Source organism: Diadema setosum, chromosome 16 (assembly GCF_964275005.1).
Source record: "Diadema setosum chromosome 16, eeDiaSeto1, whole genome shotgun sequence".
NCBI lineage: Eukaryota > Metazoa > Echinodermata > Echinoidea > Diadematoida > Diadematidae > Diadema > Diadema setosum.
The window spans coordinates 8,378,931-8,398,863 of NC_092700.1; the positions used below are offsets into that span (position 1 = coordinate 8,378,931).

Consider the following 19,933-nt stretch of genomic DNA (forward strand, 5'->3'; position numbering starts at 1 on the left):
CATATGAGCCCAATACCAGTTAACCTGAATCAGAAAACCATGCTGGAAATCAAGAGATGGACATGGCAGAGAAACCTCAGGATATCAAGGTTCTAACAGCAAATAATGCAACTGGAAGGAAGTGGGACAAACGTCACTTTTGTGTCTTTTGTGAAAAAGACACACCAAAATTTGCCCGACACATTGAAATGCATCATTCCAATGAAATTGAAGTGAAAAGAATCATGGCACATCCAAAGAAGTCAAAGAATAGGCATAATTTACTTGAGATTTTGCGCAATAAGGGCAACCATTCCCATAATCTTCAAGTTCTAAGAGAAGGAAAGGGTCTGATCATTCCTTACAAACGACCAACATATGAAACAGCAGTGAAAGACTTCTTGCCTTGTACTCAGTGTTTTGCATGGTTCATTAGGAGTGACCTATGGAAACACAGAAAGAAGTGTGTTGGAAGCGAAAGAAAGGGATCTGGAAGTTTTCAGTCTCAATGTTCCATGATGCTGCCAATGCCAAAAGAAGTGCCTGTAAGACTTCGGGATGAGGTCTTCCGTCGAATGACTCATGATGATGTTAGTTTGGCAGTGCGGCATGATGATTTAATCATAAAGCTAGGTGCACAACTTCTGTCAAAGTTCCAGGATTCAGAAAACCATTACAACTATGTTGGACAAAAGTTGAGGGAAATGGGTCGGCTACTCCTTCAAATGAGATCTATAAGACCAGGCATCAACTGCTTGTCTGAGACCATTGACCCACAGGTGTTTGATGATGTGGTCAGAGCTGTCAACAATTTAGCAGGCTTGGATGAAAGCTCAGGGAAGTATAAGACACCTTCACTAGCGCTGAAAGTAGGACACTCACTCAAAAAGTGTGCCAGGATTCTTATGGCTGATGCACTGAAAAAAATGGACACAAGTCAGAAAGAAAAGGCTGAACAGTTTGGTGAACTGTGCTCTATTGAATGGGCTGAGAAAGTTTCAACAGGTGCCCTCAAGACTCTGTACGCAGCAAAGAGGAACAGACCAACAAACAATAATTCCTTTGTCATCTGACATACAAAAGGTGCACAAGACCATCCAGGGCCAGGTGCAGGAGTCAATGGCACACATCACAGCAGGTTCTGTAAGCAGGGAAGATTTCTCCAAGTTGGGTCAAGCTATGCTTGCCCAGACTGTCCTGTTTAATAGGAAGCGTAGTGGAGAGGTGGAAAGGATGACAGTAGAAAACTACAAAAAACGTACTGGAGAAGTCAACAAAGACGTTCTACAGGGCCTCAACAAGCTTGAAAAGGAGCTTTGCAAGAAACTGTCAAGAGTTGAAATACCCGGAAAGAGAGGGAGAACAGTTCCTGTGGTTCTGACGAAGGGAATGAAAGAAGCACTTGATGTTTTGGCAGATGAAAACGTTAGGCAAGATGCTGGAGTCCTAGAGTCCAATATGTACCTGTTTGCACGCCCAGGTTGTACCACACCGTAAAGGGGTTGTGATGCTGTGAGAAAGTGTGCTCAGTCGTCTGGAGCAGAACATCCAGAAAACATCACATCCACTCAGCTGAGGAAACATGTGGCAACCACGTCCCAGATATTATGTCTGAAGGACAATGAACTGGATGTACTCGCCACCTTTATGGGCCACAACATTCCAAGTACATAGAGAATTTTATAGATTGCCCGAGAACACACTACAGGTAGCTAAGATCGCAAAAATACTGCTGCTAATGGAAAAGGGACAGATGAACGAGTGTTCTGGGATGTCCTTGGACAGTATCAATGTCAATCTTAATGGTGAGTACAAGTATTCTTAAACATCTTTATTCCAAAACACTTTTCCATTCTGATATACCAGTACAACATTAATCCACAGAGGCTTATTCATATATGCTGGAAGTATACATTCACCCGCATGTTCCTAGAGTTGTGGTAGTACAGCCCAGTGTAGTAAAAAAAATATCCTGGTTCATTCGATGAGGAAAAGGGAGGGGGAAGGTATCTAGAAACCCATGGAATGATTTTTGATCCAGTTTAGTTCTTTAGATCTATTGACAGTCACAGTAACACAGAGGTACAAATTTCAATGTCTGGGAGTATGACATCTTTTCAAGACATTGTACAGGAAATGATCACACCCACTTTTCGAAAGAGTGCTGAAAGGCAGTGTTTTAGTATTTTTCTTGTAAAATATGCATAGAAGAAAAACATACGTGAGAGAGAGAGGTGTGCCACTTTTGTTTCTCATTCCCACTCGGTTTCTTCGACTCTTTTTTCCTGTAGTAGCGTTGCAGCTCATCGCAGATATGTTGATTCAGTTGCATTTGTTGCTGAGCTTGTTGTTGTCTGTACTGGCTGATCTGACTCGGTTCAACACAGTCCATCAAGTCAAGACTCTCCTTGATCTTCCTGAAGAGTTCATACTTCTCACACCCTTGAACCACAATGTAGAACGTCTCTTTGTCCTTCTTCGCCTTCTTTGAGAAAGATGTAACGCCCACCACTAATGTCACTTTGCTCCAACCTCTCGAGGGGTTTCTTCTGAGGTGCTTTGGACCTCTCAAAGGCTTTCTCTTCCGTTTTCCAATCCCTCCCTGGGCAAGCGCATACCCTGACATCCAACACATGACGTCCAAGGATATTCCCACTCTTGTTGTCTAGTGTGAAGACCAGCTGGATCTTTCTCCTGTTGAGCCCACCTACACATGATGTAAAACATTTGAAGGTGAAGAGGTACTTGGAGTACTCTGTGCCCACTTGAGGTGCGGTGTATAGGGCCACAAGGCTGTGACGTCCAGAGGAGAAATCTGTATAGTAGGCTGTTGAGGGATCATTTAACATAATTAGAATGACAGCTACTGAAAGTGCCACATACCGGAGAATTGTGCTTTAAGTAGGTCAACCTTTCTGAAGTCAACTGTCTTTCTAAAATTTGAAACATTGGACAAACCCCCTCTCCCAAGTCTCTCATCTCTCTATTTTCACTGCAGAGTCGTGTGAAGAAGACGATGCCCCTGATGGAGATGTTCAAGAAGATGACCAGTCAAGTAGACGTAAGTTTATTTAATGGGCAATTCCACGATAACACTGTGACACTTTTGATTAGATTTTCACTCAATAAATGTAAATAATAAACAAACAGTGAGACTTGAGAACAAAGTTTTATTGTGTATCTATGACTATCATCACAAGCAACTTTGAAAAGAAAAGAATGAATAAAACTTCACAGTGATAAATGAGTTATGAGCTATTAATTAGTACCGTAACACCATGACGCAAAATGGACATGGATATTTGCGCACTTGATTTTCTGTCCAAACTCTGTGAAGTTAATGAACATTTTGAAAACTGGTAATGTTGAATGGGTGTATCAGAGACTCAATGACAATAACCAAGTAGAACCCAGTGAAAGAAAATTTTGATTGACAGTAGAATTGTGACTTAGATTATAACTAAGTGCACAGTAATACCGTGACTGTAACAACGTGACTTCAACAAAGTGTGTACAAACTGTATGTAAAATCTTATTGTCGTACTCACAACTCATATATTTTTCCCTGTAGGTAGTTAGAAGCAATCATTTACAGTGAATGTTTGACATAGCTGTGTAACACGTCAAGATAAAACAAGACATGATTGAAATTATAAATCATTAATAAAAAAACAAAATAAGGTAAACTTTGAACTGTAACACTGACACTTTGATTAGATTTTCACTCCATAACTGTATTAAAATAATAAACAATCAGTAAGACTTGAGAACAATGTTTTATTGTGTATCTATGACTATCATCACAAGCAACTTTGAAAAGAAAAGAATGAATAAAACTTCAGTGATAAATGAGTTATGAGCCATTAATTAGAACCGTAACACCGTGACGCAAAATGGACATGGATTTTTGCGCACTTGATTTTCTGTCCAAATCTGTGAAGTTAATGAACATTTTGAAAACTGGTAATGTTGAATGGGTGTATCAGAGACTCAATGACAATAACCAAGTAGAACCCAGTGGAAAGAATTAATTGACAGTAGAATTATGACATAGAATATAAATATATGTTCTGTAACACAGTGACTGTGACACCATGAGTTCTGAAAAGTGTGTACAAAACGTATGTACAAACAAGGAGAGGAAGCAAGCTGTTGCCCTTGTAACTGACATCGTGACTCTTGGGGGGGGGGGGGTATGGACCACTGTGGAAGAAGCTTCACATAAATACGATGAACTAAAGTTGAAGGGAGAAAATACTGCACGAAGAGCAATATACTCACAGTTGCAGTTTATGCAAAAGACACTCAAATGCAGAGCACCGAATAAGGAACACTTCCAGTTAAGCGCAAACCAAGTTCAGTTCACTTCTCTTCAAATGTTCCAACACCTGACGGAAATCATCCTCTCAAATGACATGACCGCACAAACATCTGAATCCAGTACACGTACATCATCATCATCATCAATAACCTACACAGCTAAGGACACACAGGACAAACTCTTCAAGGAACAAAAACAGAAACTATCCAAGAAAATTGAACATGAAAGACAAAAACGTGCAGCAGACAGAGGGAGCTCAGGACCTCTTGATGGGTAAGCGGGAGGAGTGGCTCCAAAGCGCCACCTCACCACGCCGCCCTGCAGCCCTTCGGGCCGACCAGCAGGGCGGGACAAAGAAAAGAAAATCCCAATGGAAGTACCGACAGACCCAGCAGAGTTGGAAGAAGAATAGGGGCCGCACATGCAGAGATATTCTGGACGCCAAGGTTCCAGGCGCGGTCACATCCTTCCTGGAGGGGACGGAAAGATATTCTCGTTCCCCTGGCTGCGCGTGTCACTAATTGGATGACTCTTCTTCTTTTTACTTTCTTTCCTTTTCTTTTGAGTCTCTTATCGCCTACACGAGTCCTTATATCGTGGAAGTTTTACCCCCCTGACGATGACGGTCGTCCCATGACTTTGAATGCATCTGAAGGACGGAATGATGTGGCCAAAACTCCTGCAAAAGTCAAACTACATCAAACTGCAGAATATATCGGAGCACACTTGCGGCCTCATATACAAAGTCTTCCACAACACCATCATCACTGCCCTTTCCATATGCACACCTATCAAGGGAAACACTCCAACAGCATCTAACTACATCGACAATAACCACTCAGACGATGAAAAGAAAGATAGAAAAGTTGGAAACAAAAATATCAAAGATCGTTGAAAAAGAAGGAAAAAGAGATACCAGCAGAGCAGGATGATATCTTTCGCGATGTACTAAAAAGGGAAGAATCATTCGTGAATTCACTTCCAGAGTGGTCCGCACAGAGGATCATGTGGGAGCAGCAGGCAAAGGCTGCCAAAACATCTTCTAGAGGGATGAGATGGCATCCATCTGTACCTAAGATGTGCATCGCCCTCCATGCAAAGTCCACATCTGCGTACAATCTTTTAAGAAATTCTGGCTTTCTACAGCTTTCCCATGAGAATACATTATTTAGATATTCTCACTTCACTGATGTACAACCCTGAAACAATATCCAACTTCTTGAACACATAATGAGCCAACATGAATTGACAGAAATGCCTGAATTTAAGGAAATATATGTGTCATCATGGATGAAATGAACTTAAAAAGTGGTCTGTTTTTCACCTCAAGTGGAAAGCTCTTGGCTTTAGTGATCTTGGCCCAGTGAACAATGAACAGGGCATTAAAAAAGAACGAGCAAAACTCGCCAGCCATGTGTTCGCCCTGATTGCAAGAGGGTTATTTTCAGGGATGAAATTCCCAAGAACATGCTGCAGAGTCCAGACTATCTAACCAACAGCAGTGCCTTTCAAATTTTGAATCTCCTGACAGGTATAGTAGTTTCTTTAATTAGTTTTTGGTTTGAAATACCCTCTAAACTATAACATGATATTCTTATCCAAAAAATGAGTAACATCATTGATATCATGAATGAATAAACACATCTATTCTCAATCAATCTATGATACTTCAAAATGCATTGTATGTTTTATCATTGTCATTCTGTTTGATTTTACAATTATCAGCATACTACAGTCTTCGCTCACTTCAGAGGAAGAGGGGAGAACCTTGAAACAGAGCTTTATTGCAGTAAAACTTTTCCAGCGCAAGACAGCTTGCAGTGTGAACATGGCAGAGGTATGAATAGGAAATCATGACCTTACGGAAATGAGATGTGCAAAATTTTCATTGCACTATTTAACTGAAATTTCTCTCTCTGCATGAATAGAAAATCACTGCAGATTGATATCACCAGATATACTGGTTTAGTGGGCCATGGGAAATGACATCAAGACATTGCCTTGCTTTAACAGTGTTTTTCACTTAGTGCTTCAAAAAAGTGAAAACCTAAAATATCAGCTCCATTGATTACTGTGCTTGAATTATTGTCGTGGACGAAAATAAATACAATCTACATAGATATCTTCATAGTGAATGTGTGACTTTCATTATTTTTGAAAGAAGGGATTCTACTGGAGTACTGGGAAATCATATATATGGTGATGGGACCACCAAGTACAATCACAAGTACCAGAACTTTCAATGCACACTCCCTGAGTGATGGGACACATAAGACATTTGCCCTAACTGAGATGGGAAGTGGAGATACAGATTCAGTAGTAAAGGCATTTTGAGTTGCGAATGCATGAACTTGCTAAGGCACTGAGTACTTCCGGTGAAAGAAACATGGAGGAGATAAATAATGCACTGATAACTAAATATCAAATCTACAATGACGGACCACGGGCTTACAATGCAGCAGTTCAGTAGCCGGATGAGTGCAAAGAGGACCGAGCTTCTTCTAGAAGTGATAAAAAACTGGGAGACATTGCCTAAAGATGTTAAGTTAAGAAGCCGGCTGCAGAATTTGGTAGATTTTTTTGTCGGATGCATCCCTTCATTAACTTCGCCGAGGAGACCAACAAGGTCCTCAAATCTTACGAGGATATTGCTAGACTGCAAACTGGGCAACACTGTAGTAAGTGGGGAAGAGGGAGTAACGCGTCTCGTTCGGACTGCTAGCAATGAATTTCACCATCGGGGCTCAGACAAGAGTGGAGTTGAAGAGTCATTTACGTCCTACCTCCATTACCAATTAAAGGGAAGGTAAACCCAAAGAGCAATGTGGATTGAATGAAAGCAGCAACATTAGTAGAACACATCAGTGAAAGTTTGAGAAAAATCGGACAATCGATGCAAAAGTTATGAATTTTTAAAGTTTTGGTGTTGGAACCGCTGGATGAGGAGACTACTAGAGGATATGACGTATGAGTGGACAACGATACAAAGAAAATATAAAGGATATTCAACAAAAATTCACTTTTCTAGAATTATGAAAGAGCAGTGGACCAACCGCTTTCAGAAAGCAGGGGGAACAATTGCTACCCTTAACATATGTCAATATCAAGTTGATGGAATTTGTAATTTTCATGAAAAATGGATTTTTGTAGTATTTTCTTTATATTTTCTTGATATTGTAGTCCACTCATACGTCATAACCTCTAGTAGTCTCCTCATCCAGCGGTTCCAACACCAAAACTTTAAAAATTCATAACTTTTGCATCGATCGTCCGATTTTCTTCAAACTTTCACTGATGTGTTCTACTAATGTTGCTGCTTTCACTCAATCCACATTGTTCTTGGGGTTTATCTTCCCTTTAAGCATAAAAAATCACCTGTGCGACTACATTGGCAATCGAGCCAATATTTTATTTGAAGGGGCTGCTTCTCTGTACTTTCACAGGGCACATTCTTCACTTTATCCACATACACATATTTATAAACTGGGTCGTGTCAACCCGGTACCGAACGTGTAAACACGTGTACATATATGTATTGCAAATGTATACTAGTGTGTTTTGTGTACAGTGTCTCTGTGGCATGGTTATGTATGTTTTTGTATGCATGCTATAATACTGATAAGGCCTACCGTATCGTGCGTAATATATTTCTGGTTCATTTTCGCACTTTTCAAATTCTATTTCAAACATTCGTCATTCAAATTATTTGTCCTGAGAAGTAGGATGGGGACAAATCACACTCATCTGACAGTGATTTCACATCAAGAAATTCTGAGTCAATCTCGCCTACACATTCTTATGAATGTCCAGAAACTTACAGTGATACTAGACTGATAGAGCCTGACGCCAGTGATAATGAGAGTGAGAGCAGGTCGAATGACTCATCAACATCTGATGCGGAGGATGTGAAAAGGTTTGACGATGAAGTCATAAAAGATGTGCAGGATAGTTCAATATATGTCACAAAAGTACAGAAGTCCTCCACAACCCGGAATGGGTGTAAGAAGAAGTCAGACAGAGTGTATAATTCAAGGCATTGCTGCCCCTCCCTACTGTGAGAAAAATGGTATCAAACTTTTCGCAACATGTTCTTGGAAAACAGCATCAAGATGAGACTAGAAGTAAAGCAATCATCAAATGACACACAAAACCAAGAAAAACAGAAAAAGAGAAACATCTTCTGCAAATCCTCAGAAACAAAGGGGACAACATGCATAATGTGAAAGTATTGGAAAAGAAAAGTTGAGAGCTACTGTTGTCTTGGAGATTGAACGAAGATGAAATTTCCTTCTCAAAAGATGATTACGGACCCTGTCCTTCTTGCCTTGAGTGGTTACGAATCACTATCATTGCACTTTTACATTTTCATCAATTTCAACCAAACTTAGCAGAAATGATCCTTCTGGGTAGGGGATGCAAAGTTGTTCAAATGATAACTGTAGGGCCCAATGGGGGCCAGGGGGAGGGCCCTGAAGGCCCAATACTGTGTAAATTTCAAACATCTCCAGACCCAGAAGAAGGAAAGTCACAATGTTTTTTGTGTAGATACCTTTATAAGTGAAGAAGGAAAGTTTTTCTTCAGAACTCTGGGGGTTACCCCCTTGGCCCCCTGTAGGGGGTTAAAATTTGGGGGTGGGGCACTTCAGGGGAAAAATATATTTTGTATATTATATTTTATATTTTATATTTTATATGTTTGCTTTTGTCACTCTGACCCACATATGGCATTTATTCTGTTTTGAATATTTTTCCCTTCCCATTAAGTTGCTTGTAACTTTTTGTGTTGTATTTCATTGTATTCAATCTATTTCTTTGATGAAATAAATGAATAATAGTAATGCCAATAACAATAATAATATTAATAATGATAATGATAATTAATATTAAGTGTATTGGTATTGTTAACAAAGTTGAGCGGATGATGTAAATTCCTGTTTTGCAAATTATTAGAAAGAAAATCAAAAGTTATAATAATACTGCATTGTGTACTGAGCAACAACTACAAAGAGTAGTTATTTTATTGATTCATTATCAAAAAATAAAACCCAAATGTTCAAACTATTAAGATTTGCAGGATTTGTGTTTACATCTATCCTGCTTCTTGTGTTTTAGCTTTAACCTCCCGTGGGTACCAACTCACGAAGTTGAATTTTTAGGATCGGTGTTAATTGTAAGTGTAGAGTTAAGTTTCCCAAGTAGATAATATATTCTCCTTTTGTTTCCATTATTTAGCATGGCAAATTTGTTCCCCTTCTTGTAAGTGGGGACATGAAGCCACTCTTGGAATTTGTGACCTCAGCTGAGGTGAGGAGAGATGCTGGGATATCCTCAAGAAACCCATCATGTGTTTGCAAACAGTGATAAGTATCATATTTAGCTCAGAGTGAGCTATTGCGATCGCTTTTTGTCCGTCGTCCCTTGTGCGTCGTGCGTACACTTTTTTTACATTTTCATCTTCTTCTCCAGAACCGGTGGTGGGATTTCAACCAAACTTGGTGGAGATCATTCTTAAGGGGTAGGGACCCCAAGTTGTTCATGTGGAGCATGTGGCCCCCAGGGGGAAGGCCCCAAAGGGAAAAAAGGGGTAAACTTTAAAAATCTTCTTCTCCAGACCCACAATCAGTACAGTCAAGATATGTTGTATGTAGATACCTTTATATATAAAAAATAAAGTCTGTTCATGGCAAGACCAAAGATGGCCCCCTTGGGCCCTAGAGGGTGTGAAAGTTTTGGATGGGGGCGAAAGGGGAAAAAACACATTTTGATCTTCTATTTCAGGACCAAATCTCAGATTCCTGTCAAACTTGGTGGGGATCATCCTTAATATGGGGTAGGGTACCAATGTTGTTCATGTTGGGCATGTGGCCCCTAGGGGGAGGGCCCCAAAGGGAAAAGAGGGGGTAAACTTTAAAAATCTTCTTCCCCAGACCCACAATCAGTACAGTCAAGATATGTTGTATGTAGATACCTTTATGTATGAGGAATGTAGTTTGTCCATGGCAAGACCCAGGATGGCCCCCTTGGGTCCCTAAAGGGGGTGAAAATTTGGGGTGGGGCCAAGGGAAAAACACATTTTCATCTTCTATTCCAGAACAAGTTAGCTGATTTCAATCAAACTTGGTGGGAATCATCCTTAGGGGGTACGGTCCCGTTGCTGTTCATGTTGGGCAGGGGGTCCAGGGGTAGGGGCCAAAAGAGATAACCGGGAGAACCTTAATTTGCTCCAGACCCAAAAGCATTTATACAGTCAAGATGTATGTGAATAACTTTATAGGAGAAGAACATAAGTTTCATTAGTTACATTCAGACAGGAGTTCTTAACCTCGAAGTTAGGAAACTTCGAGGTTTAGCTTTTGCCCCCTAACTACGACGTGTGTCCACACGACGAATTGTAACCTCGAGGTTACGAAACTTCGAGGTTACGCTTCTGCCCCCCGAAACTACGAGTGGGTCTCCCTCGATGTTAAAACCACAAAACCGGAAGTTTCGCGGTGACCCCAATACGAGATTACGAGGGGTGCGCGGGAACGGGCGCGCCATCGACCGGGAAAATTCAAATCTGAAAGTGAAGGAAAATGGAGCCGGCAAAATGGGCGGTGATTCCGCTGGCCCTCGAATGCGAGTCATCGGTGGATTTTTCCGATTTTCTTGTCCCAGTGATCGTGAGGTCACTGAAACAAAAACGATACCTGTCAGAAGAAGCTGATAGAAGGGAGCGATACCAACGCCATTTCAGGCAGCGAATGCTGCTAACAGAATCCATGGAGCTCATGATGAACATAGCAATTGCGCGAGAGAGACAACCGCGAAGGTGGTGGGTTTTCCCCAAGAGTCTACATTGGTGGAACACCATTGTTATGGAGGAATGGAGTGATGAAGATTGGCTTGCAAACTTCAGGCAGGCCTATGCAACTTTTGAATTTTGACATATTTATAAGAACAGACTAGCTTGAGAGATGGTCGTACAGCATGACGTGCTTAGCTGTAGCTTTCCGCCACCAATGACGTTACTGCTGCTAGATACTGTGCTGGGTACGGTGCGTTTGGGAGGTTGACCCGGAAGCAGAGGGAAATTGTGGGGGCTGGGGTTCACGGCGAGGTCACTCTTAACTTCGAGTTCGTTGTTTTTTGTGTCCACACGGTGCGTAACTACGAGTGGGGACCCCCCACGGCTTGTGGTTAGAGCGCTAACCATAAGATTTCTCGTGGCTCGAAACATCGAGCAAACCTCGAGGTTTGCTAACTACGAGTGCGTCTTCACAGTCCCTAACTACAAGCTCTAACCTCGAAGTTTCCTAACTTCGAGGTTAAGGGCTCCCTTCTGAACGTAACTATAATTGCAATACCTAGGAAAGCCCCCTTGGAGCTCGGTGAGGGGGGGGGGGGTGTCCCAAGAAGAAAAAGACATTTTCATATTTCAGCCCCAGAAGCATTACAGTCAAGATATGTTTTGTGTAGATACCTTATAGATAAAGAGTATATGATGTTCATGGCAATTCATGGCATGGGGGGGGGGGGGGGGGAAGGGAGGGGTCCCAAGGGGAAGAGGGTGTAAACTTATTCTGTTTTCTTATTATTACAGTCAAGGTATATTTTGTACATGTCGATACCTTTATAGATGAAGAATATAAGTTGTTCATGGCAAATATGTAGGATGGCCCCCTTGGGTTCCAAGGGAGTTAAAGTTTGGAGGGCGAATGGGGGGGGGGTGTGGGGGAGTGGAGAAAAATTTCTATCTTCTTCAGAACCAATGGGCAGATTTCAACCAAACTTGCTTGGAATCATTCTTACGGGAGAACGATCCAATGTTCTTTTATGTTTTTTTTTTTTGCTTTTTGTTTGTTTGTTTGTTTTTTGGTGGGAGGGGGTTCATAGCAAAATGGAGAAGAGGCCTTACTTTACAGGAGGATTGCATCAAATGTATTGACCTCGATATTCGGGTAAGCATCTAGCCCCCCGGGGCTCTTGTTTTATACTGGTGTTTATATTTCTTTTAATGAAAAAAAAAAACACACGTATAGATTAGAATGTGGGATAAAAATATACCACAACAAATTTACTAGTCAGAGGTGGAAAACCTTTACAAAATTCTTTTTTTAATAATTTTTTAATCCCATTTATCTCTACTTTGGGGGAGGATATATCTGAACCTGAATGAATGTGATCAAATGAATTTAAGGATTACTTCAATGTTATAATTTTTTTGTGTTAGAAAATAGGCATCTGTGAGTTTGCAATTTCTTGGAAGATTGGTATTAGGATTCACTTAGTTTCCATAAGTACGAAATCATGCTAAATTAAAGGGAAGACAAACCCAGAGAGCAATGTGGATTGAGTGAAAGCAGTAACATTTAGTAGAACACATCAGTGAAAGTTTGAGGAAAATCAGACAATCGATGCAAAAGTTATAAATTTTTAAAGTTTTGGTGTTGGAACCGCTGGATGAGGAGTCTACTAGAGGATATGACGTATGAGAGGACCACAATATAAAGGAAATATAAAAGGAATTCCACAAAAATTCACTTTTCTAGCAAAATGAAAGAGTTCTTGACTAACCGCTTTCAGAAAGCAGGGGAAATAAGTGCTACCCCTAACATATGTCAGTATCAAGTTGATGGAATATGTAATTTTCATGAAAAATGAATTTTCATTGAATTCCCTTTTTATTTTCTTTGTATTGTAGTCCACTCATACGTCATAACCTCTAGTAGTCTCCTTACCCAGCAGTTGCAACACCAAAACTTTAAAAATTCATAACTTTTGCATCGATTGTCCGATTTTCTTCAAACTTTCACTGATGTGTTCTACTAATGTTGCTGCTTTCACTCAATCCACATTGTTCTTGGGGTTTATCTTCCCTTTAATAGCACATGCAGTGGATATGGCTATAGATTTTGAAGTTAGAGTAAAAACCTTGAAATGCCAAGCCTTAAGAATATGCTTTGGACCTGGAGAGAAATTGGAAAACTCCATCATGATGGTAGCATTACATCCCAGTCTTCCCGATTTCCAGGCTGCATGTTGTACTGTAAAGCAACTGAACTGAATTTGAGGGGCACAAATCTATAGATGAAGGATAATTTCCAATGATTTCACTTTTGAAGAATTTTCAATTCTATAATGACCATACAATTTGTTTTTTATGCCTTCGCCACAAAATGTCGCTAGAGGCATTAATGTTTCCAGGTTGTCCGTCCATCCATCTGTCAGTCACACTTTCATTCTCACGATAACTTAAGAAACAACTGACGGATCATCTACAAACTTGGTACATGCTTGCACACTGGGGTGATGACCTAATTAGATTTTGATGTCATGAGCTAGACAAAAGTCAAAGGTTGCAGAGGTCATTTCATATCTCACAAGGACTTGTTTTCATGATAATTATAATACCAATTGATGGATCAAATTCAAATCTGGTACATGTATGCACATCGCAAGGATGGCGGTCTGATGAGATTTGGGGTCAGAAGGTCAAAGGTCACAGAGGTCATTACATACCTTAAAATAGCGATAACTCCAGAACAAAGTCGCGGATAAACTTTAAACCTTGTACATAATATGCACACTGGAGAGTCAATGATCAGATTAGATTTTTGTCTCGACTGAACAACATTCTGGCAGAGACCTAGTAATCACTTTTCCTGTCTGTTGATTGGTTGGTTGGTTTGTCTGTTACAAAAATGTTTGAGTTTTTATTCAACTTGTTCTCTTTTCTCTATTTATCTTCTTTTTTTTTCAAATTTGGACCACATGATCCTTGGGCAATACCAGATGTGCGGTGAGCAGGATGATCAGGTCAAAAGTCAATATAGGGGTCAAAAGTTCAAGTGATAGAAGGGCATATGTGCATCATTTTTTCGTTACTTTTTTCAAACAACTTGCGCTTTTTTCTCTATTTGTTCATATCTTGTTTTTCAAATTTGGAACATATGATCCTTGGGTAATACCAGATGTGCGGTGAGGAGAATGGTCAGGTCAAAAGTTATCTAGGGGTGAAAAGGTTAAAGGGATAATACAGTATTGGTGGAGATGAGAAATGAGCCTTAAACTTTTTGCGAGATACCAAGAAAACACTTATGAAATAGTACATAGCATACAATTTTAAGAGGCATTCAAAGTTTATTTGATGAAAATCGGGTTTGGAATGACTGAAACATCCAAAAACAAAGTAAAACAAAGCAATCGTAATAAAGTGTGGGTCCCACACTTATTAGAATCGCTCTGTTTTGGATATCTCAGCCATTTCAAAACCAATTTTCATCAAATAAACATTGAATTCCTCATGGAATTACATGCTCTTTCATGTTTCAGTAGAGGTTTCTCATTATCTCACCAAAAATGTAAGAAACCTGAAATTAGGACTCAACCAAAACTATAGACCCCTTTAAGTGATAGAAGGGCATGTGCATATTATTTTTTTTTTTTACAAAATTGAAAGTTTTTGTTGAACTTGCTCTCATTTGTCTATTTTTTACATCAATTTCCTTCCAACTTAGAACAAATGATCCTTGGGTAATACCAATACCAGATGTTAGTTGATGAGGATGGTGTCAAAGGTCATCTAGGGTCAAAACTTTATTTGCTTGCTTTATTGATTGTGAAAACATGCGACTCTCGGTCGAGAACCACCTTGTTGGATCATGCGGTCAAAGTTCAAAGGTCACAGAGGTCATCACATACATGTATTGTAAAATAGCATATAATTATATGTGGTAATTCTAGAACTGATCGACGGGTCAAGTTTAAACCTTGCGCATGTATATTTATAGGAGAGATAATGATCTGATTAGATTTCTGGATTATGTTTAAAGCTTATAGAGACCATTACATTCTTAATAAAGTTCTTGAGATACCTAGAGAAGCAATTAACAAATCAGCTTCAAATCTGCTAGATGTATGTACACAATGAGGACAATGATCAAAATACATTTTGGGATCGGGAACCAAATCACAAATATTGAGGGACAATAATTGATTTCATCTTGAGCTCATTATTTTAAAGTCATATCAGTCAGAATATGCAATACTTTAAAGATCTCGCTAAACCTTTACTTCAACTGTGCACATTCCAATATCCATATAGTTAATTTCATTTTATTATATTTTTATTGAACAGGAGCAGGAGTCATCAGAGGAGGTTATGCAGTAGTATCTGTGGCACAAGAGGCAGAGCTTGTGTCTCCAGAGAGAATCCGGGCCACCAATTGCCGCCGTTTTATGGCCACTATGACCCAGGTAGATGTTAATTCAAATTGAAATAATTCAGAAAACTTTAGGAAAGACATTAGTGCTACAAATATGTTTTTTTTTTTTCACATGAAGTTTCTTTTCCAGTCATGATTTGGTACAATTGAACAATTGGTAATACTTCTAGTTTTTGTTTGATGTTTATGCACACCTGCTGATTGTGTGCTGTCAAATTTCTCTCCTCGTTATTCATATAATCTTACATTCCGCCCTCTGTTACCTGGTTTCATTTTGAATGGATCTCTCCATTATTTGGACAGATCACACAGTGATTTTTGCAGATGTTTGCAAATGTTACAGGCGTATAGTACATGATGCCTACTGTAATTAACGGTGTATAAGCCGAACCCCCGACTTTTGACCTAAAAAAAGAAAAAAAAAAGAAAAGTTACTCATTTCCGAACGTCAAACTTTCAAAGCAAATATCCGACATATATTTTAGCATCTTACAGAGCTGAATGTTTCCCATTATTCACTTCCGAATGTAAAGCAAACATCCGACATTTATTTTAGCATCTTACGGAGCCGACTGTTACATGTAAAAGTTTAAAACTTGTAAAAGTTTTAAAAAAGTTAAAGTTTTAAAACTGCTCTCAAGACATTTTTGTTCGAAAAGTATTATGAATGAGTTTGGTTCTGCATTTATGGTACACATATTGTACACTACATTTCTTCTTTCTACTTTCATCCCTCTCCTTTAAAGCGCATAAAAACACCACGGTAGTGATATGCGCTATATAAGCACTGCGTTATATGTATGTATTCATTTCCGAACGTAAAAGCAAACATCCAACATTTATTGTAGCATCTAACAGAGCTGAATGTTGCCATTATTCACTTCCGAACGTTAAGCAAACATCCGACATTTATTTTAGCATCTTACGGAGCTGAATGTTACCATTAGTCATTTCCGAACGTAAACGCAAACATTTGTCATTTGTTTTAGCATCTTACGGAGCCGTAGTCATTTCCGAACGTAAAAGCAAACATCTGAAATTTATTTTAGCATCTAACGGAGCCGTATGTTTTTACTGTTATTCATTTCCGAACGTAGAAGTAAACATCAGACATTTTTTTTTAGTATCTTACGAAGCCGAAAGCTTATACATTGCAAAAACACAGCATGACCCGAGGCGAAAAATATTGTACCTTGTATAAACCGCACCCCCCGTTTTTTATTTTTCTCCTGACGGAAAAATCGTGGCTTATACACCGTTAATTATGGTAGTCCTACACGTGTAGCTAGAATTGGGTTGGCAGCTACATGTAATACAGATTGAGTCTGCCATACAGTGTATCTGGCCAAATCCTTTATCAGGATGAACTGTGGTCAAAACATGGGTAGATAAGAGATGTCAGACTGTATTTTTGTTGTATATTTGTTTATTTACTTATATTTTGTTTACTGTCATTTTATTATTTGCAGGTAACTATGACCTTACAAATGAAAATGTTGAAAACATACAGAATAATTTTTTTCAGTCAGAGATTTGAGCTTGTGATTCTTTTGATTCTGCAGAAACGATGCTTAGGTGGATGGTCCAAGTTTGAAGTTGATTGCTCTAACTGTTTTTTAGATATCGCGAGAATGGACTATTTTCAAGTTCATAATGACCCCAGTGACCTTTGACCTCCATAAACCAAAATCTACTCATATCATTGCCCCCTTGATATGTATACAGGGTTTAAGTTTGAAGTTGATAGCTCAAACCGTTTTTGAGATATCGTGAGAACCGAGACGGGATGGGCGACCCGAAAACACAATTCCTCCGGCCACTTTGTGGCGGAGGCATAACAATGATAATGGACCGGGAAAATATCCTAGTTGTAATGAGGTGCTCGTTATATCGGGGTTCACCAGATATCAATCTCATGCAATTTCTGTTCAAGAATTTTGTTTCTGCAAAATGTGATGCTGTGCAGATAAATGAATTTATAAATCACACTTTTTTTCAAATTTCATTATTAATTCATTCTCACTATAAAGTATCTTTTAATTGAATTCCTAGTTTTCAAAAAAGAATCTATTTGAAAAACAAGCACATTAAATTATGGAATAAATCACAAAAAATAGGAAAAAGAAACTACAGAATATCTTAAGCCTTTGATGATGGAATAGAAAATTTGTGCATTACTGTAGATGGCAATGTAACTGAAATTTATTAAACAAACTTTTTTTTTTAATCTCCCATGTTCAGGAAACCTGTGAATGGTGATTGACACGTGATACTTAGAGGACCTCACACCCCAGTAAATCTCCAAACACACATGGCTGACCTAGCTCCTCTGGTCAAGGACGATTTCAAACCCGTTGTAACTTTGGTGGTCGATGGAGGACCAGATTTCAATGTAAATCATCAGATGAACGAATTTTATTATGGACAATTTTTTAAGGATATGAATCTGGATGCACTGATCATCACATCTCACTGCCCCGGAGACTCTGCACAGAATCCCATTGAACAACCTATGGAGTCCTCTGACCAATGCGCTGGTCAGTGTGTATCTACCATGTACAATACAGGGAGAGGATCGCCCTCCAGTCTTCCAACGCCAACTCACGGAGGAAGAGCGAAAAATGAAAGAACATGTTGTGTTCGACAGAGCAATGGGATGAACTGGTATCCAACAGTTGCAGATTGGTTGGACTTCATGCCACTGGGAAAACGATGACATTATCAAGTTTTTGCAAAGAATGAGACAATTAATCAAGAATGACAAAAACTTTAAATACAGAAAGATCATGTAAAGGTGAAGCAGCAACTAAATAGACTTAAGGACAGGGTACAACAAATGTTTAAACATGAGTGTTGTATTGAAAGACAATTCAATAAAATGTATTGGAAAAAGTTGTAGAGCAAGCTTCAGATGAAAATTAAAAAAAAAAAACTACAAGAGAATGACTAGCCACAACAACTTTTAAAGGGGAAGGCTAGTAACTGATCAGTGGGAATCAGTGGAAATGCTGGGAAATGATTGTTCCAATCCTTATGGGATTCATTCAAGAGTTCATTGTATATCTATTGTTGTGTGAAAATGATTTGCTTCAGAACGGTCTCATATTCAAGTAATGTGCAGATTAATGCTCCGTCACTGACCAGGGACGCTAACCTGGAAGCATTAAACTGCACATTACTTAAATATGAGACCATTCTGAAGCAAATCATTTTCACACAACAATAGATATACAATGAACTCTTGAATGAATCCCATAAGGATTGGAACAATCATCTCCTAGCATTTCCACTGATTCCCACTGATCAGTTACTAGCCTTCCCCTTTAAGGCAGGAACAAATGAAAGCCCTTAAACACACTGACAGGAAGCAAATTCGATGGCACCCACCTATCATTCGCTGGGCTTTTGCAATTCACAGTAAATCCCCTGCAGCATATAACCTGATAAAAGACAGCGGTTTCATGATTTTACCAGTGATCGCTACACTCCACAGATACACACATTTCACTGATGCCAAGACAGGTGTACATTGTGATATCATACAGCAAATGTTGGAGGAAATGAATAATTGCAGTAGAAATAGACTGGCAAAGAAATGTGACCCTTGTCTGTGACGAGATGAAACTGAAATCTGGGCTTGTGTATTCAATCTCAAATGGACAATTACTTTGCTTCATTAATGTTGGTGACATAAACAATGAGTTACAGGAATTCGAAACACATGTAAAGAAAGACTCTTCTAATGAACTAGCCACTCATACCTTTGTTATAATGGTTTGCAGTTTATTTTGTTTACTGAAAGAAGCTGTAGCATTTTTTCCCACATCTACCCTTTACAGTGGGGAAATTTATGACTGCGTAATGCAAGCTGTTTTGAAAGTTGAAACAGCCGGACTTAAAGTCAGAGCAATAGCATCCGATGGCACATCATGCAATCGAAAATCTTACAAGATGTGCATGGAGCATGGAGAATGGAGATGGTGTTGGACATTACACAATGAATCCTGCTGACACTGACAGAAAAATATAGTTGTTGTGATGTTCCTCATCTGTTGAAAACTTCATCATATAACCTCAAATTCTGGTTTCAACAGACAAAGCAAAAATCTACAAGTGCGTAATTTTTCACGTTTTCCCTCTCTAGAGTCTATTTCTTTCATACAATCAATCGTTCTTTCAAACTTGTTCTCCAAGTCCTGTCTCTAAATTTTCTTCTTGAAATTTGAAAGTTGCTTTTACTCTCTCAACATTCCATTCATGAGCATGTAATGATTATAATAAGAAGGTATATTAATGAATTGTGTTAGGTGTGTTCCAACTTCTTTTTGTTATTTTATTTAATGTACTTATTTTATGTTGTATCAAACTAACGTTGTTCACGAAATAAATAAACCATTCACCAAGAACTCAGAGTTTGAAAGTGGAA

The 19,933-nt window shown here is 39.1% G+C and overlaps 2 protein-coding genes across 2 annotated transcripts; one reads left to right on the forward strand and one right to left on the reverse strand.

The window, feature by feature from the left end:
- The first annotated feature begins 224 nt into the window (after positions 1–224).
- On the forward strand, positions 225–1,052 carry LOC140240254 (uncharacterized). The gene has a single exon (XM_072320043.1). The coding sequence runs from the start codon at positions 225–227 to the stop codon at positions 1,050–1,052; it is 828 nt and encodes a 275-aa protein (XP_072176144.1).
- A 353-nt stretch (positions 1,053–1,405) lies between these two features.
- On the reverse strand, positions 1,406–4,396 carry LOC140240255 (cellular tumor antigen p53-like). The gene is given in 4 exon segments (XM_072320044.1): positions 1,406–1,513; positions 2,201–2,516; positions 2,518–2,845; positions 4,366–4,396. Coding segments are annotated over 4 exon segments (783 nt in total).
- Between the last annotated feature and the right edge of the window lie 15,537 nt (positions 4,397–19,933).

Bases quoted from the DNA above. Each gene is read 5' to 3' on its own strand.
- LOC140240254 (XM_072320043.1), top strand. From the start codon at position 225: ATGGCACATCCAAAGAAGTCAAAGAATAGGCATAATTTACTTGAGATT.